At 39.8% G+C, this 24732-nt stretch overlaps 2 protein-coding genes across 3 annotated transcripts in view; one reads left to right on the top strand and one right to left on the bottom strand.

Annotated features, from left to right (window-relative positions):
- Positions 1–2896, top strand: part of LOC127617413 (multimerin-2-like) — a 31056-nt gene extending 28160 nt beyond the window's left edge. Inside the window, exon 8 of the mRNA XM_052089374.1 lies at positions 713–2896. Within this exon, the coding sequence (XP_051945334.1) occupies positions 713–732 (20 nt within the window). The 3' untranslated portion in view covers positions 733–2896. The remainder of the gene's footprint in view (positions 1–712) is intronic.
- The window catches only part of LOC127617415 (bone morphogenetic protein receptor type-1A-like), a 58986-nt gene that overhangs the window by 8432 nt on the left and 25822 nt on the right, over positions 1–24732 (bottom strand). For both annotated transcript variants that reach the window (XM_052089379.1, XM_052089376.1), the window contains exon 3: positions 8133–8405. In XM_052089379.1, coding sequence (XP_051945339.1) covers positions 8133–8202 — 70 coding nt within the window. In that variant the 5' untranslated portion in view covers positions 8203–8405. The remainder of the gene's footprint in view (positions 1–8132; positions 8406–24732) is intronic.

Below are 24732 nucleotides of genomic sequence, written 5' to 3' on the forward strand. Positions count from 1 at the left end.
TTAAGAAAACAACTTTCCTAGTTTATCTCATGTAATTCTGTCCAGGAAGGTTAAACCTTCTTTGCAGCATTTAAATGGATGGAAGAGAAAGACAATATGAGATCAATTTTTATTGTGGAAGTCAAGAGCCAGAGGCTGAATGCATGACAGGATAATTAGTAAAACTGTTCATCAGCACACAAACAAGGGTACTGGGGAAACACCCTAAGAAAATAGGAGCTGACGGAGGCGAGTCAGTTAAAGGCCAGATAAAATTCAGTTAGCTTGTGAAGCTGTAAGACCATGCCGTTGATACGCTCCATCTATTAGAACAATTCTAGACCGCAAACTAAATGACGCACTTAGCTTCTCAAGTGCTCTCATTCAGGGTGAGGAGAGACTCCATATCTTACTTACTAAGTGGATCAAACACAGTCTCATATTACTTTTGCTAAAATATAAAAGACAACTCTTTAAAAGAATTATACTGTCTAGACTTAATCTCATTCAACTGCTCGCAGGGGATTTCAATGAGGTAATTTCAGTAATCGAGCTACTTACAAAGCAAATGTAAGAGGTTGTGTGGCCTTGAGCCCTGGCTAAGGGAGACAGCCCCCCTTGATGACGACAGACTCTGCTGCACAGTGCCAGTGAGGAAATTTTGCATAAGGACCAGAACCAAATGGCAAAACCTCAAATAGGAACCCAGGCTTGTTTTATTCTCTCCATACAGGGCCAGTGCTTCAGGGATGACTGTGCGATTGGAGGAAAATTATCTTTGGATTTATTTGAAAGACCTTAATTTCACTGCAACTGCAGAAAAATTGTTCTGTTAATGGGAGTCACAGAAAGTACAAACTGCATCTTGAAACTGATGCTCTTCAAAACAGATTCAAAGCAGTTGTAGCGACCATCTAAAGGATATCTTTGCCTGTGACTGACTGTGGGTGATGAATGATGTGTCACAGAAGCCCATTAGAGCCTCAATAATCACATGTGTGCTTACTAACTCTGCCGCCAGTTACGAGTCTGAGGTCTGGCAGAGCATCCCCCCATAATGAACCTCTCTAACGCACACACATACACACTGTCGTTCTCTTAAAGAAATACACTGCAAAATGCAATGAGCTTCTGCTTAATAGAAATAGAATGACAGAAAAAAAGTGAGAAAGGAAATATTTTCTTTTACAGCAATATATTGTGTTTTATTGAAAAGCATTAAGCACAGTGGTATGCCATATGAAATTTTGGTATTTTCATGCAAGCATGCGCTAAGTCTAGGTGCAAGTAGGTTTGGCGAAATTGTACGCGCAATGTGCAAATGGGCTGAATTAAGTGCAATTTAATTCTGAGGTATTCTCCAGGTATTATTCCGCCATCTGCATCTTTTTATATAGTCAAATCCCTCAAGTAACAGCAATATAAACCAAGACAGCACATTCATAAGAAATTGGTAAATGGACTGTATGCAATGAATTCGAATTTAAAATTACATTACTTGATGATTGTCAGGCATATTTGCATGACAGTGACCCCGCTCCTTTTATACAGAAGGAAAATGTGTCACAATTTGGATGTAGGCTCCATTAAATTACAGAGAATGTAAGTATTATTAATCAGTTTCATCTTCTGACACACAAAACAAGTATTAACAGTGATTGTATGGGCATGCACATCACTTCTACTGGTCCATTTTGAAAAATCAAATACTTTATTGAAACATGAAAAAATGTAACCAAATATATCTCTAAAATGAAATTACACATCAAATGAAACAAAAATATAATCAAAATAACTAATTGGAATAAAGAGGTAAAAAAAATCATACCAATTCAAAACATTTTACTCTCTCCAACTTCTTCCATCTGCCCATTTTGTAGTGACTTCAAAATCACTCTACGACAACGGTTGGAAAAATACCTTTAGGCCTACAAATTAGATCATAAATACAATTGTATATTTAAACATAATAATTGAAAAATAAAATATATGACCTATAGATAACATAAATCTCATAAATCTTTGTTTTATATAAGATGGCTACAACTCTCAAAGTCAGGGACTTTAATATTCCACTATATTTTCAGAGTTTGGAAATTAACTTTATTACAACCTACTGGTGGAAACTCCAAACTTCAAATGCAGGAACTGAGTTGAAACTTTGGGCTGAATTAAGTGGTACAACAACCTATTTCTCAGTAAAAATAGAAAATTGCACTTTGCGCCACTTTAGTTACATACGATACACCCACAAGCACAAATTCCTACCCACACCCACTTGCACTTTGCGCAGCAAGTTGCAATTAGAATTAGCACTCTCATGTGTTAAACAGAAGAAAGTCATTCAGGTTTTCATATGATATTATTCTTAGCAAATTATGACAGAATGTTAATTTTTGGGTGAATTAACCCTTTAAGCACTTGTAATGCTCAATCACCATACATGTCACTTTAAATAGCAGTCGGTAATAACATTCCTCCCTTGGAATCAATGATGACCAACATCTGGCAAAACAGAATAAAGTTATAATATTGAAAAAAAAAAAAAATGATTGTGCCATTTTTTGTGTAACTTTTCATGCTTTTACATTCATTCAAGCACCTCAGAGAAAGTGTGGAAAAGGACACGCACTTTCTTCTCCCCTAGGAGGAGTGCTTACCCCATTCACTATTAAATCAGGTAGACAAAAGCAAAAAACAAGCACTTTGCAGTGTGGAGGCTTTCAGTTGCCAATGTCACCTCTTTGGTTCTTTAAGATTTAATTTCAGCGGTGCAGACACCTGCCTGAAATTACATCTCATGGCTGCATCTGATGAGCAAGGTAAAAAAGATGTACTATAGAGCTATTTAACTAGCTGTTACACAACGGTAACACTGGGAAAAACAACAGTGCATTGAGAAGTCAAACACCCTCTCTTTCACGCCACATCTCTGGTTTCAACCATCTCCTACTTTTCTGCTGCATCTGTACAAAAAGGCATCGACAAGGACATTAGACTGATGTTTGATATAATATGAACTCTAAAGGAAAACTGAGCAGTTCTCAAATCTGACTACTGGACTTCAAACAAGACTTCCTCTCTTTCTCTAAACCAGGGGTCGAGAACCGGTGGCTCTTTGTTAAAAATGAAGTGGCTCCCAGGTGTCTCACCATTCACAAACACAAGATTGTTGAAAACTTCCAAGAAATATTTTTCCAGCAGAAGGTGTGGGTGCGATTGCAAAGCTTGAAGTCAGTGACACCGTCTTGATTTCCTTTCTCCCAAATTTGTTGTACAGCCTACTCCTGGTAGAAAAAATTCAAATGATCACCCGCCAAATGCTGATATTTCATGCACAGTGGTGGGTAATTTTGCTGATGTACAAGCCACTTTGGAGGGCAATTGTAAGATGTCTCGGAGTGATATACCCTATGACAAGAAATTAGACACAAAGACACACTTTTGAAGAAGCATGTGTGATTATATTTTGAAGAACCAAATGCAGGTATTTCATGCGTGACACGTGAGACTGCACGTCGAATGGAGCAGAACACTGCAGAGCTGAACAATGCAGATTTAAAACACCAACAACTAAAAGGTATGTATACGTTTGTCATATCATTCTAAAGTAATTAATTTCTTGACTAGATGCTGCATTAATAGAGACCAGCAGTATGTTTGCAGACAAGGCTGAGAGGATGCCAACATTAAAATTAACCTCAAGCGGTTAGAACAATGTGACAAAAACACGCAAGTCCTACCCAAATGTTTAAATAAAATGTATTACCATCTATTTACATTAGTTTATATCCAGTCATGTTTATGCTTTAGCCAGCTAAGTTGTATATTTAAAGCTAGTGAGAGATGAGAAAAATATCTTCATGCAGTCAAGAGAAACATATAAACAAATCAGAAACACATCTGATTTTAATTCATTTTTTCTCCTCACAGTAATTCGTATTTGTCATTTTGATTAGATAATCATCAAGTGATCGGTGTGCATGTGAAGAGTTTCTTTGAGAACTTAAACGAGCGTAACAACGCAAAATGCAAACAAAAATATCACTGATTCATATATATATTTCACTAATTTGCCCTAGTTTCACATTAAAGACCCCATCACCAGAAGTGAAATGATCAGCCACTTGAAGACGTGCAATAGCTCTGTGAATCACAAAAGGCTGTGTTTAATAAGTAAATATATAGTATGTGCAGCTCCAGCGCATTAGTGAATGGCGCTGCTCTGTTTACACACACACACACACACACTTGTGACTATTTTTAGCCTTCACGTGTTGCACAATATTTTAGCGCTACTCACAAACAACATCTCAGATGTAGATGCTCAATAGTTTGGTTCACTTATAATATGTATTTAGAATGGCACCGGAGGTGCATTTTACCAGAATTTGAATAAGAAGCAAATGAAACTACTGTTTACTTCCCTACAAACAGACACACACAGGACTTCCTGGAGAGTTCAGAATGTAAAAATAAAAGAGTGAGGTTTTAAAAAGTGCACGATTTAAATATATTACTGTTGTATTTAAACTTAAAAGTCAATAATAGTAATAATATTAATAACTATTCATTTATATATTATTATTGTCATCATCAGTATTTGTTTACAATTTATAACAATATTTAAGTTGACTGGGTTCCAAAAAATAACTGTGAATGAAAAGTGGACTGATGTCAACTAAATTCAACAAACAAGAGATCTGAATCCTTTAAAGTCCAGATGTAAGTTGAAACATTTTTGAAAAAAAAAAAAAAGAAAAGAAAGAAAGGATTAATTGGCCGATTAATCGGTTATTGGCTTGTCTTCCAAAATTAGTTATCAATATCAGCAAAATCCTATATCGGTCGACCTCTAGATTAAATCATAACTTAATACAAGACACCATCATTAACCGTTTTACCAAAATGCAATACAAACACATTTGAAGAACACATTTGGCAGCATTATATTGGGAACACAAGGGAATATATTAGGCTTATTTATTATGATTAGTATCTTTACATTTATAATTGTCTTTTTGTAGGCTATTAGTAATTTTTCACCTGGTGTCACAGATGGATGCTTGTGTAGTGACAAATGTGGCCGTTGGAGATGGTATATGTTTGGATTTGGGGAGGTGGTTATATAAGATTTTTTGACCACTACATTATTTTAATTGCTTTTTTTCATTTAGTTTGAAGTGCAATTTGAATTTAGAAATGTCTTCTGTTTAAGTTTCAATAATTTCATTTCATTTTCAAAGCAAAATCAATAAAGTAAAAACATTCACGACCTTCGGCAGGGGAGTTGACGATATAATCGGATATCGCGATATTTTTTAAGTCGATTATCCTTAAAATAGTTTTTACATATCGACCAGCCCTATAGGGAAGTGAAGTTTTTTTATGAACAAATGTAAAAAAAGTAATTTTATGGAGACCTGCACAAACACATGTACTCAATTCTAGATTGCAACATGTTACTTTTATATCGCATATTTGTTTGTGGGCATAAAAAATATTTCATTTAACTGAGAACTTTATTTGATGAAAATATATTAAATTAACAGTTTTTGCTATGGCTCTTGAAAAAATGCATCAACCAAAAAAAAAAAATGGGCTCCTTAGTGAAAAAAGGTTCCCGACCCCTGCTCTAAACCAACATACAGTATTTTCAGCATCAGTATCAGAATCAAGTAAAATAAAGTACCGATAAAGCCTTTAATACAGTTAGTGTTAACCCAATGTGTTGAGTCTTGAGTCAGAGTTGAATCTTGTAAGGGTTAGGCCTAGTTTTCCCAAAAAAGGTTTACCATCCTCATTATTTGCTGTTCTCAAAGAAAAAATTTTTTTAAAAGAAAAACAGGCAAATAAACAAGCATAACATTTATTTTTCATTGATAAATCCATCTGTTAGTACAAATAAGGTAGATCAATAAAAAAAAAAAATATTACAAAATGCACAAACACTTTGGTCAGTGTGGGACAGCAAGAAATCCACTTTATTAGGGACTTAAATCTGAAGATCAACAGCACAAAAGAGTCCTAGTATTTCTGATAGTTTGGAATATCTCATAATCAGGCAATTGTGGCAATGCCAAATAGGAAATGGTTAATGTGCTAAAAAGGAAGAGAGAGCAGCAACAATCACTTCAACAGCTTCCTGTAGTAGGGGGCCCCAGAGAAGCTCATGGTTCAAGACTGAGTGACTATGGGAAAGATGTTTTTTGAACTCCCTGGCATGAGTAAACACACAGAGCTACAGTATCTAGTGAAACCATCAGCACAAAGTGGTGTCAACATAGACAAAACTCGGAATTAAAGTATGCCAACATAAAAATGTGCACTAAAATACGAAACTGTAGGTCAGCTTAAAGCTCACAAAGCAGGTTTTTCTGTCACAAGCAACCGTTCTTTTTTTTTAAAGTAAAGGTAAAGTTTGCTTTGACATCAGTAAACATCACATTATTAAGCATGGAAATGTTCAGCAGAGCCACCTGATTCTTGCCCCATGAATTCCTATCACATCAAAGAAAGCCGTATTTAGGGTATAAAAATGACATGAATGCAGGGTTCAAAACAAAACAAAAAGCATAGCTTAGCTTTAGTCATAACCTTGTTACATTCAACAAAATTATGAAGACATGTGCTAACAAGAACAACTAAAGCCTTTGTTATATGCCTGCCTGAGGTAGGGCTGGGCGATTAATCTAATTTTATTTTGACTTGTTTTCATATTTTATATGAATTTGGTTTCCAACAATTATAAAAACAAGACAAAATTTAAAACAACATACATTTACTTTAGGAGCTATACTGGAGAAGAAAAATTATTATCAGAGAATGTTGAATATAATATTTAATAAGGACTTGACATTAACGCTTGTTCGCGACAAGTGGATTTTTGAAGGTGAAAGGCAAGTGAAAGAGAAATGTACTTGGCCGACCAGACAAGCAGACTGATTAAAACGTCAAAAACGTAAAAATAACTGGCTATATTTGTGATCGCCTAGGCCTGTGTCACTTATTAGAAAGTTCTTCTTTTTTTTTCTGCTGTTGAAAGTAATCCAGAGCATGTCATTTTATAATTTGCAAGCAATCTAGTAACAGCTGCGCCCTGTTTGATTGACAGGCTGCATATGTGTGTGTGTTAAACATGAATATGTGTTCCGAAAATGCATGTGCTAATCTGCACCTAAACGGTCAAATAGATTTCAAATTCCACCAAAATCTTGGTGAGGTATTCATGTAAACACATGGACTGATGTCTAAAGTGAATGTAAACAGTGGAGAAAAATGCGGATTTGTATAAAAATGTCAGACTTGTAAGTGTAAATGTAAGCTATTAGAGCTGTTGCCGTCTAGTGTCATTATAATAATAAAACAACCATAACAAGAAAATGATAAAAAACACTCACTGCTTTTGACTGAGTACTTAAAAATAATTAATGTCTTATAATCATACAGGGAAGACCAATAGTAGTATTATGTTGCATTTCATTCTGAATGTTTCCTTGAATCCTTGAAAGCTGTTAAAAAAAAGCAGAGAATTTTTTGTTCTATTATTTTAATTTTTGCTGTTTTTTATTGTTATTTTATTACTGACTGTTTACTAGTCTTGAATAATTGAAAACTTGAAATCATTCTTCCATAATAAACATATTAGTTAGTATTATTTTTTGCGGTATTGAAGCTGGTATTGAGAACCGTCAAATTTCACTAAAGACTACTGAAATATTTGGCTTTTACTGTACCTGGCAGATCTTGCTGCAATAACATGATGAAAAAGTATATCTCTTTCCATAGAACTATGAGCACACCTGCTGTAAATGATGGCAATGGAGGCTCCTTTATTTGACTACCATACAAAGCATAAAATAATTATCATATGACAATAGCCTCCTCCCCTACCTAGTGCAAATTACATTTAAAATTTTTTATTAGTTCAATAAATACATGATGTTTCCAAAGTCAATGAGTAATCATGTTAAATAATCGTGATCTCAATATTGACCAAAATAATCGTGATTATGTTTTTTTGTCATAATCGAGCAGCCCTAGCCTGTGGTGACCTCACACCCTACAGTTACTCTGCTCTGCTTGGTTTATTTAAACAGTATGAATAGAATCTACTGGATCAAGAAAATAAAAGATCCAGAAAACACCCTTACCTCCAACACACAGCCTTAGAAGAATGTAGACTCCAGCCAAAACCGCAGGGAAAGACAAAAGCCTTGCCATCTTCAGTCAATCTTTGGGGGTGAAGATGAGATCAGGCTGTTTCTGCTCCTAAAATTCCAGTGACCACTAACGCACAGGTGGAGCAATCAAAATTATGGCTCAAGGGGCTGCAGAGATGACCAGAATTAGGGGAATGGAGAGGGTGAGGTAGAAGGATGATGGTACTACAAACTCAGAGATGCCTTTTCACGGGGTCCACGGCACTACAATAAAAGAAAAGAAACCACCCATGTGATAAGCAGACCATACCATGTCTCAATGCATCTTTTAAGATAAGTCTAAGAAATATCCAGAACAACAATTACTCAACTTGCTATGCTTAATGTTACAATAGAAGTTCACTTGAATGTTTACAACTTTAAAATAGGTTAATCTTGGTTATACAATAATGTAGCCCATTTGTGTATTAAGTGAATTCATATGATGATTAATTTCCATGACCTTTTATTAAGAGTATAAAAATGGTGGATGATAGAACTGCACATACAAGAGAACCTGAAGGGAAATGTAAAAATCTATCACAATTACTACAAACCTGATGGCAGCAGTAATTCATCAGATACTTAAATTATAGAGAGGAGTGTTATAACCTGGCATACACTGATCAGCCACAGCATTAAAAGGACTGACAGGTGAAGTGAATAACATTAATTATATTGATACAATGGCACCAGTTAAGGGGTGGTATATATTAGGCAGCAAGTGAAACGGAATTTCTTAAATTTCATGCGTTGGAAGCAGGAAAAATGGGCAAGCATAAGGATCTGAGTGACCTTGACAAGGACCAAATTGTGATGGCTAGACGACAGGATCAGAGCATCTCCAAAATGGCAGGTCTTGTGGGGTGTTCCCGGTATGCAGTGGTTATTACCTACCAAAAGTGGTCCAAGGAAGGACAACCGGTGAACCGGCGACAGAGTCAGCACAGGGACAGGGCCAAAGCTAACTAATGCGCGCGGGGAGCGAAGGCTTGCCCTTATGGTCTGATCCCACAGAAGAGCTACTGTAGCACAAATTGCTGAATAACTTAATGCTGGCCATGACAGAAAGGTGTCAGAAAACACAGAGCTTGCTGAGTATGGGGCTGCGTAGCCGCAGATCGGTCAGAGTGCCCATGCTGACCCCTGTCCAGTGCTGAAAGCGCCTACAGTGGGCACGTGAATATCAAAACTGGACCATGGAGCATTGGAAGGTGGTGGCCTGGTCTGATGAATCACAATTTTTTTTTTAAATCATGTGGATGGCTGGGTGTGTGTGCGTCATTTACCTGGGGCATTGATGGCAGCAGGATGCACTATGGGAAGATGCAGTCTGGCAGAGGCAGTGTGATGCTCTGAGCACTGTTCTGCTGGGAGTCCTGGCATTCATGTGGATGTTACTTTGACACTTACCACCTACGTAAAGATTGTTGCATACCACGTACACCCCTTCATGGCAATGGTATTCCCTGATGGCAGTGGCCTCTCTCAGCAAGATAATGCGCCCTGCTATACTGCTAAATTTGTTCAGGAATGGTTTGAGGAACATGACAAAGAGTTCAAGGTGTTGACTTGGCCTCCAACTTCCCCAGATCTCAATCCAATTAAACATCTATGGGATGTGCTGGACCAACAAGTCCGATCTAAGGAGGACCCACCTCGCAACTTACAGAACTTAAAGGAACTGCTGCTAACGGCTTGCTGCCTGATACACCAGGACACCTTCAGAGGTCTTGTGGAGTCCATGCCTCGATAGGTCAGAGCTGTTTTGGCAGCACGAGTGGGACCTACACGAAATTAGGCAGGTGGTTTTAATGTTGTGGCTGATCGGAGTATATCCAGACATGTTGTATTCAAGCTGAATTTCCGCATGCCGCAACCTGAACATAAGTCGCAAAATCATGTTTTTGAGAGAAAAAAAAACACTGATAAGTCACATCTGTATATAAGTAGGACTAACAGGAGGAGGCACTAGGACCCCGGGAGCAGCCGCCCGGCCTCCATTCAGAAGTTCAGCAGAATGTCAGACACATTCCATGGAGATTCCCTCAGGATTTATGCAGGGCATCTGTGTTTTCTGTCTTTTTTTAATCAAGAGAATCTGCTTTAAGCAATCACCTATAACAGTTTTTTCATGTAATGTTTCTGTTTCATGAAAAATAATCTAAGCCAAATCTGTTGTAACTTTGCTGTGAAAAAATAAACATCTTTTAGTCTTTGAGTAAAACTAAATGCCTGTTGTATTGTATTCATTCATAAATTTAGCGACTGTCTATCTGTGAACATTTCAAATATTTGAAAACCTGTTTGCTACGCATTCATTATCCTGCTCACTGACTTGATATTTTTACTACGAGTGTGAGGAAACATCATTTTGTGGGCATGTGGAGTTACGCAGGCTTTGTTAGAACAATAATATCATGAAGGAACAGAATATTTAAACTGGCAGCATAAAATATTTGTAAAGGCAAAATACTATGAATAGGGATTTTTAGCATGCTATATATACACAACCATCTCTATGACTGATGTTTTCATCTGGCTGTGTGTAAGCTTATGAGTTTTATTGTGCCCTGTGTTTGACTGGCCGAGATCAGTATATTCAGGAAAATACAGTAGATCTACAGGAAAGATCTCCTAATACAGAAAAATGAACAAACTCTGTAATTGACTTATCGGTACTGTAAATCTTTTTTTGCAGCACCAAACATCACCGCCCCTAGTTTTTTCTGGGCTTGACCCCTCAACCCATCAGGCCGGTGCTACTCTTCATTGCTGAAACATGCCCAAATAATTTGATGAAGGATGTTCCAGCAATTACCCAACGTTGGCCTTTACCAGCGTTAATAATGCGATATGTCTATTCGCTTGTCTGTGCAACTCACTGCAATTAGTGGCCCTGAGCAAAGTCTGGGGTGGGGGGGTCAAATTAGTGGCAGAGTTGGCCGGTGTCTGTCACTTATGATTTGCCCAAGGGGGACAAAGAGCCCCGAGCTGTGCCCCACTTTAACACATCCCTGACTGGATAACAAGGGAACAAAGCTAGCCTCCGCAAGGCAGTGGGATAAGATAGCTGTGCAGGCACCTACACACAGAGACTAGAGGCAATGGCTGAGTGTGTCTACTAGGTTAAAAGGTACACAAGCAGCAAGATGAAGTACATCCAAGGAAACTTGAGGGCTGCTGTAGAAGAGAATGATAAGATGCCCTACAGCTTACCAGGAACCCCTCACAACCAAAACCCCTTTAGTAAACAAGGGTATAAAGATGCTTAAACAACCATGTGCACAAAGCATATAAAGTCCCATTTTAAAGTTGTGTAATAGAACAGTTTTTCTGTTACATCAGAAATTATGGAGTGAAAACCGTAACACCCAAGCTCCAAGATTGAAAGCATGGGTAAAAAGTCAATGCAAGTCTACAGGAGGATATTTAGAGTAGAAATGCACCAATGAATTGGCCAAACATTATTATCGGAAGATAAAAGCAATTATTGGACATCTGACTGGTTTAAAAACAGCCACAGAGCTCGACATTAAACACTGTCATGTACTTGTCCTTCAGAAAAGTAAATTGGCCATTCACTTGTCTAAGCAAAAAACATTACTTGCCCGTAGAGAAAAAGGACATTTGTGGTGCAAGTATAATTACTTCAGAAGCAATATTCTCATCCAGACACTCGTTTCCCCAGCTAGACATTCATGTATCGACTCAATATACTTCATACAAAATCGAAGAACGAACAGGTGTGACACCATTTCGAAACAAATCTGGCCAAAATAAATAATTTTTTTGAATTCGCTTCGGTGGTTAGTAACAGCTCGCTTGGGTGAACTTTGAGGAAAACTTTGTACTGGCTGCTAAACACCTCCCTGCCGCTGGTCCAAGATGATGGATAATGTGATAAGATGGGTGTGACTGGGGATTCCATCTACTTTTTTCTACCTACGGAAAACATCTTTTCCGGTTAATTTCATCACTCCAGTCTGTCAAGGTCAGAATAGTATTCTGAGATGTTAATCTTCTCACCACAATTTTACAGAGCAGTTATCAGAGTTACCTGTAGACTTTGACAATTTGAACCAGTCTGGCCATTCTCTGTTGACCTCTCTCATCAACAAGGTGTTTTCATGCATAGAACCATCACTCGCTTGAGTGGCAGTTCATGGATCCAAGATGGCAGCGCGGTAGCACGCAGCGGCCACTCCGGATCCAAAATGGTTCTATTTTTGTCACTTAGCATGACTTTTAGGGCACACGGACATCGGCGAAATCGGTGTTCCTGTCTACCATTGCCAGACAATGCTAAAATCTAAGATTCATGCAACAACCAAGCTGCATGATGATCTGCAGGAGAAGCTACGTGAACTCCAGGCCTCCAGTCCTTGGCGTTGTCTGATGCCGGTGACAGGGGGAGGGGACGCTGTAAGCAGTGTGCGAGGAAGTGAAAGCACGGAAAGAGGACGGGGGTCCATGCTAGGCTAAAAACAAACCCTAGCCGGCCGGCTCTCCCGTCTATCCCGCTCTCAAATGTTTGCTCCCTGTACAATAAACTGGACTACATCCGACTCCAGCAGACTATGCAGTGTGAGTTTAGAGACTGCTGCGTCATTGTTTTCACGGAGACGAGGCTCAGCGACAGAGTTCCGGACACCGCCATTCAGCTAGACGGGCTTGCCTCGTTTCGTGCCAACAGAAATGCAGCTCTGTGTGGTAAGACTCGCAGTGGTGACTTGTGTGTGGCTTGTGTGACTGTTAGATGCAGACCTTTTTATTTACCACGGGAATTCATCACTGTTATTGTAACCGGAGTTTACATTCCCCCCAGTGCTAACGCTAAGGAAGCGCTTGGTGAACTGTATGGGGCTATTAGTGAACTGCAGAACGCTCACCCTGACGGACTGTTTATTGTCGCCGGAGATTTCAACCATGCGAATCTCAAGACAGTGCTCCCTAAATTCCATCAGTATGTGGACTTTGCAACGAGAGGGGGAACAAGCTTGATCTTGTTTACACAAACCATCCCAGGCACGTACCGGGCAGAGCACCGCCCCCACCTCGGCTACTCAGACCACATCTCTGTTATGCTAATTCCAGCATACAGACCGCTCGTCGGATGCACAAAACCGCTCCAGAAGCAGGTAAAAACCTGGCCAGCAGGAGCCATCTCTGCTCTTCAGGACTGTTTTGAGTGTACTGATTGGCACATGTTCAGGGAGGCTGCAAAATATGGTGACTCTACCAACTTGGAGGAATACACAGCATCAGTGACCAGCTACATCAGCAAGTGCATTGATGATGTCACCTTCTCCAAGACCATCACCACACGCTCCAACCAGAAGCCGTGGATGACTGTGGAGGTGTGTGTGCTGCTGAGGACCTGAGACTCTGCCTTCAGAGCAGGTGACAATGCTGCCCTAAGAACAGCGAGGGCCAAACTGTCCCAGGCCATCAGAGAGGCAAAGCACGCACACGCCCAGAGAATCCACAGTCACTTCCAGGACCGCGGCGACACGCGGCGCATGTGGCAGGGCATCCAGGCCATCACCAACTACAGGACAACATCAGTTGCCTGTGAAAAAGATAACTCCCTTCCAGATTCGCTGATGGACTTCTACACTCGGTTTGAGGCACAGAACGACGTGGTGGCGAGGAAGACTACCCCTCCTCCCAATGACCAGGTGCTCTGTCTTACCACGGCTGATCTGAGGAAAACTCTACATAGGCTGCTGGACCAGACAACATTCCTGGCAGGGTGCTCAGAGGATGTGCAGACCAGCTGGCAGAAGTTCTTACCGACATCTTCAACATCTCTCTGAGCAATGCCGTCGTTCCAACGTGCTTCAAGGCCACCACCATCGTTCCCATGCCAAAGAAATTTGCAGTTTCCTGCCTCAACGACTACCCTCCCGACGCACTCACACCCATCATCATGAAGTGCTTCGAGAGGCTTGTCATGAGGCACATTAAGACCCAGCTGCCCACCTCACTAGACCCGATTTGCATATCGACCCAACCATTCAACAGACGACGCCATCGCCACCACCTTCCATCTAGCATTCCGTTCGAATGCTGTTCATAGACTTCAGCTCAGCAATCCTCAGCTCAGAAAGCTGAACCTGCTGGGCCTGGACACCTCCCTCTGCAACTGGATACTGGACTTCCTTACTGGGAGACCTCAGTCAGTTCGGATAAGGAACAGCATCTCCACCACCACACTGAGCACTGGGGCCCCCCAGGGCTGTGTGCTCAGTCCACTGCTGTTCACTCTGCTGACTCAATACTGTTCAGCAATGCACAGCTCGAACCACATCATTAAGTTCGCCGATGACACAACCGTGGTGGGTCTCATCAGCAAGAATGACGAGTCAGCATACAGAGAGGAGGTGCAGCAGATAATGGACTGGTGTAGAGCTAACAACCTGTCTCTGAATGTGGACAAAACAAAAGAGATGGTTGTTGACTTTAGGATAGCAGAGTGACCGCTTTCCGCTGAACATCAACGGCTCCTCTGTGGAGATCGTCAAGAGCACCAAATTCCTTGGTGTTGACCTGGCGGAGAACCTCACCTGGTCCTTCAACACCAGCTCTATTACCAAGAAAGCCCAGCAGTGTCTCTACTTTCTTCGAAGGCTGAGGAAAGCACATCTACCACCCCCATCCTCACTATATTCTATAGCAGGGGTGCCCACACTTTTTTGTGTGATGATCTACTTTTAAATGACCAACTCAATAAGATCTACCAACAAAAAAAACATAGTTTCATTTAAAATAAGAAAATGCTTGTTGGGACTACTGCATGTATCCCTACATGGAATTCATCTTCTAATTAATAAAATAAATATATAATAATGTTCAATGTTGAATGTAAAACTAAACCCAAACACCTACAGCACAATAGATTACAATAGCCAGGGCATTTACCTTATTCTGATGATGAGTAAATATTGACCAGGCGAGGTTTTGTTTATTCAGTTGCCATGACAACTAGGTTTGCGCATACGCGCCTTCCAAGGACTTCTGAGAACAGAGCGCGAAATTGCGATGGTACAGTCCGGATTAGGCAAAACTCAGACCGATCTACCAATCAGATCAACTGTATTGGGCACCCCTGTTCTATAGAGACTACAGGTGAAACTCGAAAAATTTGAATATCGTGCAAAAGTTCATTAATTTCAGTAATTCAACTTAAAAGGTGAAACTAATATATTATATAGACTCATAACAAGCAAAGTAAGATATTTCAAGCCTTTATTTGATATAATTTTGATGATTATGGCTTACAGCTTATGAAAACCCCAAATTCAGAATCTCAGAAAATTTGAATATTGTGAAAAGGTTCAGTATTGTAGGCTCAAAGTGTCACACTCTAATCAGCTAAACACCTGCAAAGGGTTCCTGAGCCTTTAAATGGTCTCTTAGTCTGGTTCAGTTGAATTCACAATCATGGGGAAGACTGCTGACCTGACAGTTGTGCAGAAAACCATCATTGACACCCTCCACAAGGAGGGAAAGCCTCAAAAGGTAATTGCAAAAGAAGTTGGATGTTCTCAAAGTGCTGTATCAAAGCACATTAATAGAAAGTTAAGTGGAAGGGAAAAGTGTGGAAGAAAAATGTGCACAAGCAGCAGGGATGACCGTAGCCTGGAGAGGATTGTCAGGAAAAGGCCATTCAAATGTGTGGGGGAGCTTCACAAGGAGTGGACTGAGGCTGGAGTTACTGCATCAAGAGCCACCACATACAGACGGGTCCTGGACATGGGCTTCAAATGTCAAATGTCTTACCTGGGCTAAAGAAAAAAAGAACTGGTCTGTTGCTCAGTGGTCCAAAGTCCTCTTTTCTGATGAGAGCAAATTTTGCATCTCATTTGGAAACCAAGGTCCCAGAGTCTGGAGGAAGAATAGAGAGGCACACAATCCAAGATGCTTGAAGTCCAGTGTGAAGTTTCCACAGTCTGTGTTGGTTTGGGGAGCCATGTCATCGGCTGGTGTTGGTCCACTGTGCTTTATTAAGTCCAGAGTCAACGCAGCCATCTACCGGGACATTTTAGAGCACTTCATGCTTCCTTCAGCAGACAAGCTTTATGGAGATGCTGACTTCATTTTCCAGCAGGACTTGGCACCTGCCCACACTGCCAAAAGTACCAAAACCTGGTTCAATGACCATGGTATTACTGTGCTTGATTGGCCAGCAAACTCGCCTGACCTGAACCCCATAGAGAATCTATGGGGCATTGCCAAGAGAAAGATGAGAGACATGAGACCAAACAATGCAGAAGAGCTGAAGGCCGCTATTGAAGCATCTTGGTCTTCCATAACACCTCAGCAGTGCCACAGGCTGATAGCATCCATGCCACGCCGCATTGAGGCAGTAATTAATGCAAAAAGGGGCCCAAACCAAGTACTGAGTACATATGCATGATTATACTTTTCAGAGGGCCGACATTTCTGTATTTAAAATCCTTTTTTTTTATTGATTTCATGTAATATTCAAATTTTCTGAGATTCTGAATTTGGGGTTTTCATAAGCTGTAAGCCATAATCATCAAAATTATATCAAATAAAGGCTTGAAATATCTTACTTTGCTTGTAATGAGTCTATATAATATATTAGTTTCATATTTTAAGTTGAATTACTGAAATTAATGAACTTTTGCACGATATTCAAATTTTTCGAGTTTCACCTGTATTGAGAGCATCCTGAGAAGCTGCATCACTGCCTGGTTTGGGACTTGCACCGTTTTGGACTGCAAAGCCCTGCAGAGGATGGTGAGGACAGCTGAGAAGATCATCGGGGTCTCTCTTCCGTCCATCAAAGACATTTACAAAAAACACTGCATCCGCAAAGCAACCAGCATTGTGGATGACCCCACAAACCCCTCACACAAACTCTTCACCCTCCTGCCGTCTGGCAAGAGGTACCGAAGCATTCGGGCCCTCACAGCCAGACTGTGTAACATCTACTTCCCCCAAGCCATCAGACTCCTCAATACTCAGAGACTGGTCTGACACACACACACACACACGTGTCCCGAGTTGCACTTTAATTATTGTCACTTTATACCTGGCTGCTACCTCAATAACTGCTATGTCCATAGAACACTATCTCATAGTATGTTATGTATACATTTGGCAATTTTAGAAACGGTCATCTTTCTGCACTACCGTGTACTGGTCGGCGTTGCACTGTCTCTCACTATCTCTCACTGTGTCTATTGTCCTGTTAATTTTTAGTCATTTATTGTACTGTTCCATACTTTTTGCACACGTATGCACGTGCACTTTACATACCATAATTTCTGGACTATTTAGTGCACCTGACTATAAGCCGCACCCACTGAATTTTAAAAAAATTATTATTTTGAACATAAATAAGCCGCACCTGTCTCTAAGCCGCAGGTGCCTACCGGTACATTGAAACAAATGAACTTTACACAGGCTTTAACGAAACACGGCTTGTAACAAAAATAAATAGGCTTTTACGAAACACGGTGTGGCAGCGGGTGCGTGGTCAAGCGCCCGTCCGGGAGAGAAAAGCGGTAAGGGCGCTTACATCAAGTGCTGAAAACTGTCACACTGGTGCCAGTGTGACAGTTCTCCCAAGAAGGACAAGTGAAGCAGGGCACTTGATGTTCCAGGTAAGGCTTTTAATGGCCACAGCAATGTTTACAATCAATTTTATAAAGTTTCTCAATTCTTGGTCTTCTATGCGCCGACACTAGACTGAAGTGTGTCTGTCTGTCTGTCTGTCTGTCTGTCTGTCTGTCTGTCTGTCTGTCACTCACTCACTCACACGCTCTCTGCTGCCTTTTTATGCCGCTCTCCCCACGCTTACTGAAATTAGACACAGGTGTTAGACATTAGCTCAGGTGTAAGCGCCCTTACCGGTTTTCTCTCCCGGACGGGCGCTTGACCACGCCCCCCTGCCACACACGGCTTGTAACAAAAAATTAAAAATTAGCAGTAAACAGTAGCCTAGCAAGAAAGTCATTGGTCAAAATCTTCCTCCTCTTGTGCACATGAAACCACTGAAGTCATCTCCTTTGGTGTCGGAGTTGAATAGACTCAGCTTTAGTTGTCTATTTGCACTGAGTCAATTCATCACGCTGCTGTTTCCAACGTCTCCCGTGCAGCAGCTCTATTTCCTTTTCCAACAGCCAGATCAATCGCCTTCAACTTGAAAGCTGCATCATATGCATTTCTCCGTGTCTTGAGGGTGACAAAATGACTACCATAATCAGAATGATGGGAAGTTTGAGCGCGCTGGATTTAATCTAAACAGTAAACAAAAAAGTTGTTTGACCTTAACCCGTTCGGCAATTTCATTGGTCTAATGAAAGCTTCATGCCGCCAAAAAACTGAGCACGACACAGAATGTTTTTTTTTTTTTTTTTTTTAAATAAAATTTGAAAGCGGGAAAAATCCATATATTAGCCGTGTCGTTGTTTAAGCCGCGAGGTTCAAAGCGTGGGAAAAAAGTTGCGGCTTATAGTCCGGAAATTACGGTAAGTATGTTATTTAGTCTGTGTCGTCTCATGTGGTTCTGTGTTTGTCCTATGTTGTTTTATATAGCACCATGGTCCTGGAGGAACATTGTCTCATTTCACTGTGTACTGTACTAACTGTTTATGGTTGAACGACAATAAAAACCACTTGACTTGGATGTTTTTTGTTTTTGGCACCATTCTGAGTATATTCTAGAGACTGTTGTGTGTGGAAATCGCAGGAGATCAGCAGTTTCAGAAATACTCAAACCAGCCCGTCTGGCACCAACAATCATCCATGTGATTATCTAGTCAGCCAGTAGTGTGGCAGCAGTGCTGTGCATAAAATCATGCAGATACGGGTCAGGAGCTTCAGATAATGCTCACATCAACTATCAGAATGGGAAAAACTTTTATCTCAGTGATTTGGACTGTGGGAAGATTGTTGGTGCCAGATGGGCTGGATTGACGATTTCTGTAACTGCTGATCTCCTGTGATTTCTGCTTCTAGAATTTACTCAGAATGGTGCCAAAAAACAAAAAAGATCCAGCGAGTGGCAGTTCTGTGGATGGAAATGTCTTGTTGATGAGAGAGGTCAATTGAGAATGGCCAGACTGGCAACTCAAATAACCACTCTGTACAATTGTGGTGAGATGAATAACATCTCAGAATGCTATTCTGAGATGTGGTTTGGCGTGGTTTTGGCGGCACGAGGGGGACCTACACAATATTAGGCAGGTGGTTTTAATGTTGTGGCTGATTGTGTATATATCACATTAAAATTGGTTTATGTACCATTTTATAAATAAATACAAATAAGAGGTCAACCAATATTGGATTTCACTGATATGTAAATGTGTTGACAAGCAATTAATCTGCCAATATATTAAATGTTCTTAGTCTTCCCTTCCTGTGATGGGGAGGACCAGACAGAGGCTACAAGAACCCAAATTGAATAAAATTCCAGTTGCAGTTTATGGTGCAACACATCCACCAATAACCAAGAAAAAAATTATTGTTTCATAGTGTGGACCTTTTAACTTTAAAGGCTGAAATACACTGTTGACTCTTATTTTGAAATGTTTGTGCTTCACTGCATTCAGCTGTTCACTCAAACAGATAAAGGAAATAAAGTGTGAACTACAATAATCTATAACATATTACAAACATTTAAATGTAACCATTGTCCTTGCTTTTAAAGAATAGATCTTGAATACAAGTATATTTTGTCTTTACTGCACTCACAGAATTATAACCAAGTGAAAAAATACACTTATATACAAAATACACTTATATTTAAGAATCAATCTCCTTAAACAAGTCTAAATATCTCATGTGTTGCTTCTCAAGTAAATGTATCTTGTTTTAAGGATTTTTAGATGGAAAAACAATATAAAAACAATTGATAACAATAAGATTTTTTTGTACTTAATACTTAAAAGGTATTTATTTTCCTTATGTGAGTGTCATTAAGATGTATTTCTAAAAGATGATTTTGTCCTCTTTATTGTTAGTAAGCACGTTTAACACAAACCTTTAAGTCGGGGCATAAGCTGAATAATTGGTTAAGAGCTAATGATTGTTGCAATAATCGCTGAATAGTCGAATGATCGTTAGATTAATCGATTATAAAAATAATGGTTAATGCAGCCCTTTTCAAATGTGTGATACAATCTACACACTGGTGCATAAAAAAATAAATCAGCTACATAATTGGAGGCGAGACTGAGTAATACATTCTACTGCAGACATCTATCTGTGAAATATAGCTCACGTTGCATATACTATCAGTTCTCTACAGCTTGTAATTGTAACAGTTACCCTGTCTTGTTTCACTGTTCCCTCTTGTTTGCCATTTTTGTCATTTTGTGCATTTCTTAGTTTTCACTTTTGTCCCTTATGTAACGCCATAGTCTCTTTGTTAGCGTTCGTGTTTTCCGTCATTGCTTTCACCTGTCCCTCGTTAGTTTGCCATTGGTTTCTGTTTATTACCCTGTCATCTTGTTTGAGTTCTATCTGTTCATTGGCCCCTGTTTTCCCATGTCCATGTATTTAACCCTGTCTGTTTGTTCAGTCGCTGTCAGTCGTTGTTTGTTGATGAGTGTTCGTGTATGGATCGTTTCATGTTTTGCTGTTCCTGCTCCCTGATGTTAATTCATGTTCGTGCCCCTTCGTGGATGTTTGTCAACTTGTGTTCACCCTTTTGACTTTGAGTTTATTTTCCCCTCGAGGACATTTCTTTTGTTCCCGTGCCTTTTCATCTGTGTACACATATATGAATAAAACTGCGTTTGGATCCGCATCTGCCGTCTCCCTTCTCCTGATTACCCACATCGTGACAGTAATGTCGACCCCCCCACCCTCGCTCTCTCTGCCTGCTTTGGCCTGGATCTCTGGTCCCTCCTGGGGCCCCTCCATACAGCAGGGCTCCCAGTACTGGAGGCTGCCTTTCCTCAGTGTCGGCGCTATGCCCGACATGCCTTTAAAGGCCTGCTAGACTGAAGGGCAGACTATCTGGCTCCACTGCCATTGTTTGCTTGGCTGATTTGCGCCTCATCCTAGGAAAGGATTAACATAAGAATACTTAGGCACATTGAGATGTGTCTCCCATACCAATTCTCTTTCCAATCATCTCCTCTTTTTCCTATTCCTTCTCCTCACCCAAGTCCAGCATCTCATCCTGAGACAGCATTAAATCACTGTCAAGCAGCTGCCTTGTGGACAGTTAGTCAAGCAGACTTTCCATGTAGCACAAGTATCCAGAGTCTTTCCTGACACAGCAGTGGACCGCAGGCATAGAACAAAAGTTAATCTGTGGAGCACTTGGGTGCAATATGAGCTCCTTCAGCCAGATTTCTCTGGAAGGGTAATGGGATGAGACACCATTTTAAGAACAAAGACTCCAAAACTTGATTACATTTTGGCTGGATCTCAAGAAACTAGATTTAGATTGGAAAAGCCTATCTGTGAATCTCTAAAGTAAACAATCTGATTTGATCTTTGTGTGTATGAACTATTTTCCATAGAATTACTTCAAAATGCTGGGTACTTTATTTTCACATTACTTTTAAAGTCTGAATTTCTTGATAGTAGGGCTGGGCAATATATAGAAATGTCATGATATAATCATGATAATTTGTCAGGCAATATAACATTAAGCAGTATTGTAAATATTGCACAACATTTGATGCACTTTTATTTGGTCAATATGTTTCCAAAAGAGCACATTATAAGACTCATTTCACCATCCATTAGGGCTGCACAGCTAATCAAAATAACATCAGAATTGCGATATGGCTAAATGTGATGATTAAACCGCAAAAGGCTGTGATTTAATTAATTACATGGTCTTTCTGCACTGCAGAGAAAACGGATGACACGCTGTTCTGTGTGCATGTGCAGGGCTCATGACAGAGTTTTAGCATTCTCGGAGCGGCACACATGCATTGTCAGAACAAGAACTGTAGGTTCATATATTCAGGCGATTCCAAACATTTGTAACTGCAAGTTATAACACAAATCTGAAAACACAACACAGGATCACAGAAAAGCATTTCACCAAATTTGTAGTGAGAAACACTGTAAAATGTCACATTCAGTGTTCAGTGAAATAAATACAACAGAAATATATTTTATTGTATAAAACAAATAAAAATCTTATTTATATCCTAATCATTTTATAATGATCAACTTGACTGGGTCCCACAAAAATTATTCAGTATTACATACTATTCGACTAGGGGTAAAGTTTTAGGTTTTGCACACCCTGTCCAGTCATAAAAATGTTTTAGAAATATTTGTAGGAAAATAATGTTTTTTTTTATTAGACTGCTTTGTATCATTGAGTAAGAGTGCATATAACTAAAAGGGATTACATTTTATTTTTCCTTGTTTTCATTTAGTAAAAAAACTGGAAAATTATGACTTACTTATATGTAACTAGATTCTTATTTCTTGCACTAAATCAATGGGTGTTTGGATAAAATGACGGTTCCACTAATAAATAAAACAATTTAAAGCCATTTCAAAGCACATACATAATTAAATATATATATATATATCGAATATCATCAATAGGCTGAAAAATATTGAGTTGTCATTTTTGTAGTCATAATGCCCAGCCACAGGATTACAGATACAGATTTCCTGATTTGACTACAATTCACAAGCTCTCAATTAAATTCCAATTTTGATTCGATATCGATTTAGATGGGCACATTTCAGTTATAATGTCCCTTTTGCTGACATAGGAAAGACATTTTCTCCCAGCTAATTAATTACACAGGGGACCTTCTAACTAGGTACATAATTAAAATATTAATGTACTAATTATATTTTATTTGTTTTTAGCATAAAAAAAAAAGAACAAATCCATGTATTCAAACAATAAATGTGATATTATATAGGGATGCTCCGATCAATCGGCCACCGTTCAGTATTGGCCGATATTCATGTCCAATGACTCGATCTGTAATTTGGCCAATATTCACGTCCTATGAATCGATCGGTAATTTCGGTAAAACGATACAGAGGGAGAGGTATGGTGAATATGACATTTTCGTGTACTGTACTGTTAATGTGGAGTTTCACATGCAACAAAGAAAAGGGAAAACAGCACGAGCTGTGAAACGGTCCTTATTGTCATTCATAGTGCAGTCTCAGTCTCCACCAGGCATAGGCATCTAAAAAAACTTGCAAATGTATAAAAAATAAATAAATAAATAGCCACTCCTTTGTTATCTTGGCTGTGTGCTTAGGGTCGTTGTCCTGTTGGAAGATGAACCTTCACCCCAGTCTGAGGTCCAGAGCACTCTGGAGCAGGTTTTCATCAAAAATGTCTCAGTACATTGCTGCATTCATCTTTCCCTCAATCCTGACTATTCTCCCAGTTCCTGCCGCTGAAAAACATCCACATCACCATGCTTCACTGTAGCGATGGTATTGGCCAGGTGATGAGCGGTTTTCCTCCAGACATGACCCTTGCCATTCAGGCCAAAGAGTTCAATCTTTGTTTCATCAGACCAGAGAATTTTGTTTCTCATGGTCTAAAAGTCCTTCAGGTGCCTTTTGGCAAACTCCAGGCAGGCTGTAATGTGCCTTTTACTGAGGAGTGGCTTCCGTCTGGCCACTCTACCATACAGGCCTGATTGGTGGAGTGCTGCAGAGATGGTTGTTCTTCTGGAAGTTTCTCCTCTCTCCACAGACCATCGGGTTCTTGGTCACCTCCCTGACTAAGGCCCTTCTCCCCCGATCGCTCAGTTTGGCGGGCGGCCAGCTCTAGGAAGAGTCCTGGTGGCCAGCTCTAGGAAGAGTCCTGGTGGTTCCAAACTTCTTCCATTTATGGATGATGGAGGTCACTGTGCTCATTGAGACCTTCAATGCTGCAGAAATTGTTCTGTACCCTTCCCCAGATCTGTGCCTCGATACAATCCTGTCTCGGAGGTCTACAGAAAATTCTTGGTTTGTGCTCTGACATGTACTGTTAACTGTAGGACCTTATATAGACAGGTGTGTGCCTTTCCAAATCATGTCCAATCAACTGAATTTACCACAGGTGGACTCCAATCAAGTTGTAGAAACATCTAAAGGATGATCAGTGGAAACAGGATGCACCTGAGCTCAATTTTGAGTGTCATGGCTGTGAAAACTTATGTACATGTGATTGTTTTTTATTTAAAAAGATACGATTTTGTTTTTTTATATGATTTTAAACTTCTTTCACGTAGTCATTATGGGGTATTGTTTGTAGAATTTGAGGAAAATAATGAATTTAATCCATTTGGAATAAGGCTGTAACATAACAAAATTTGGAAAAAGAGAAGCGCTGTGAATACTTTCCGGATGCACTGTACAACCCCAATTCTGAACAATTTGGGACAGTATGAAAAATGCTTATAAAAACAAAAAGGAGCGATTTGTAATTTATATTCACCCTTTGATACTGAAAGCAGCACAACTACACATGTGAATTTGCAATTCATTTATTTGTTTGCCCTAGTTTCACATTAAAGACCCCATCGCCAGAAGTTAAGTGATCGTTGTCTTGGTTTTAGGGTAATAAAGAGCG

Source organism: Xyrauchen texanus, chromosome 24 (assembly GCF_025860055.1).
Source record: "Xyrauchen texanus isolate HMW12.3.18 chromosome 24, RBS_HiC_50CHRs, whole genome shotgun sequence".
Classification (NCBI taxonomy): Eukaryota; Metazoa; Chordata; class Actinopteri; order Cypriniformes; family Catostomidae; genus Xyrauchen; species Xyrauchen texanus.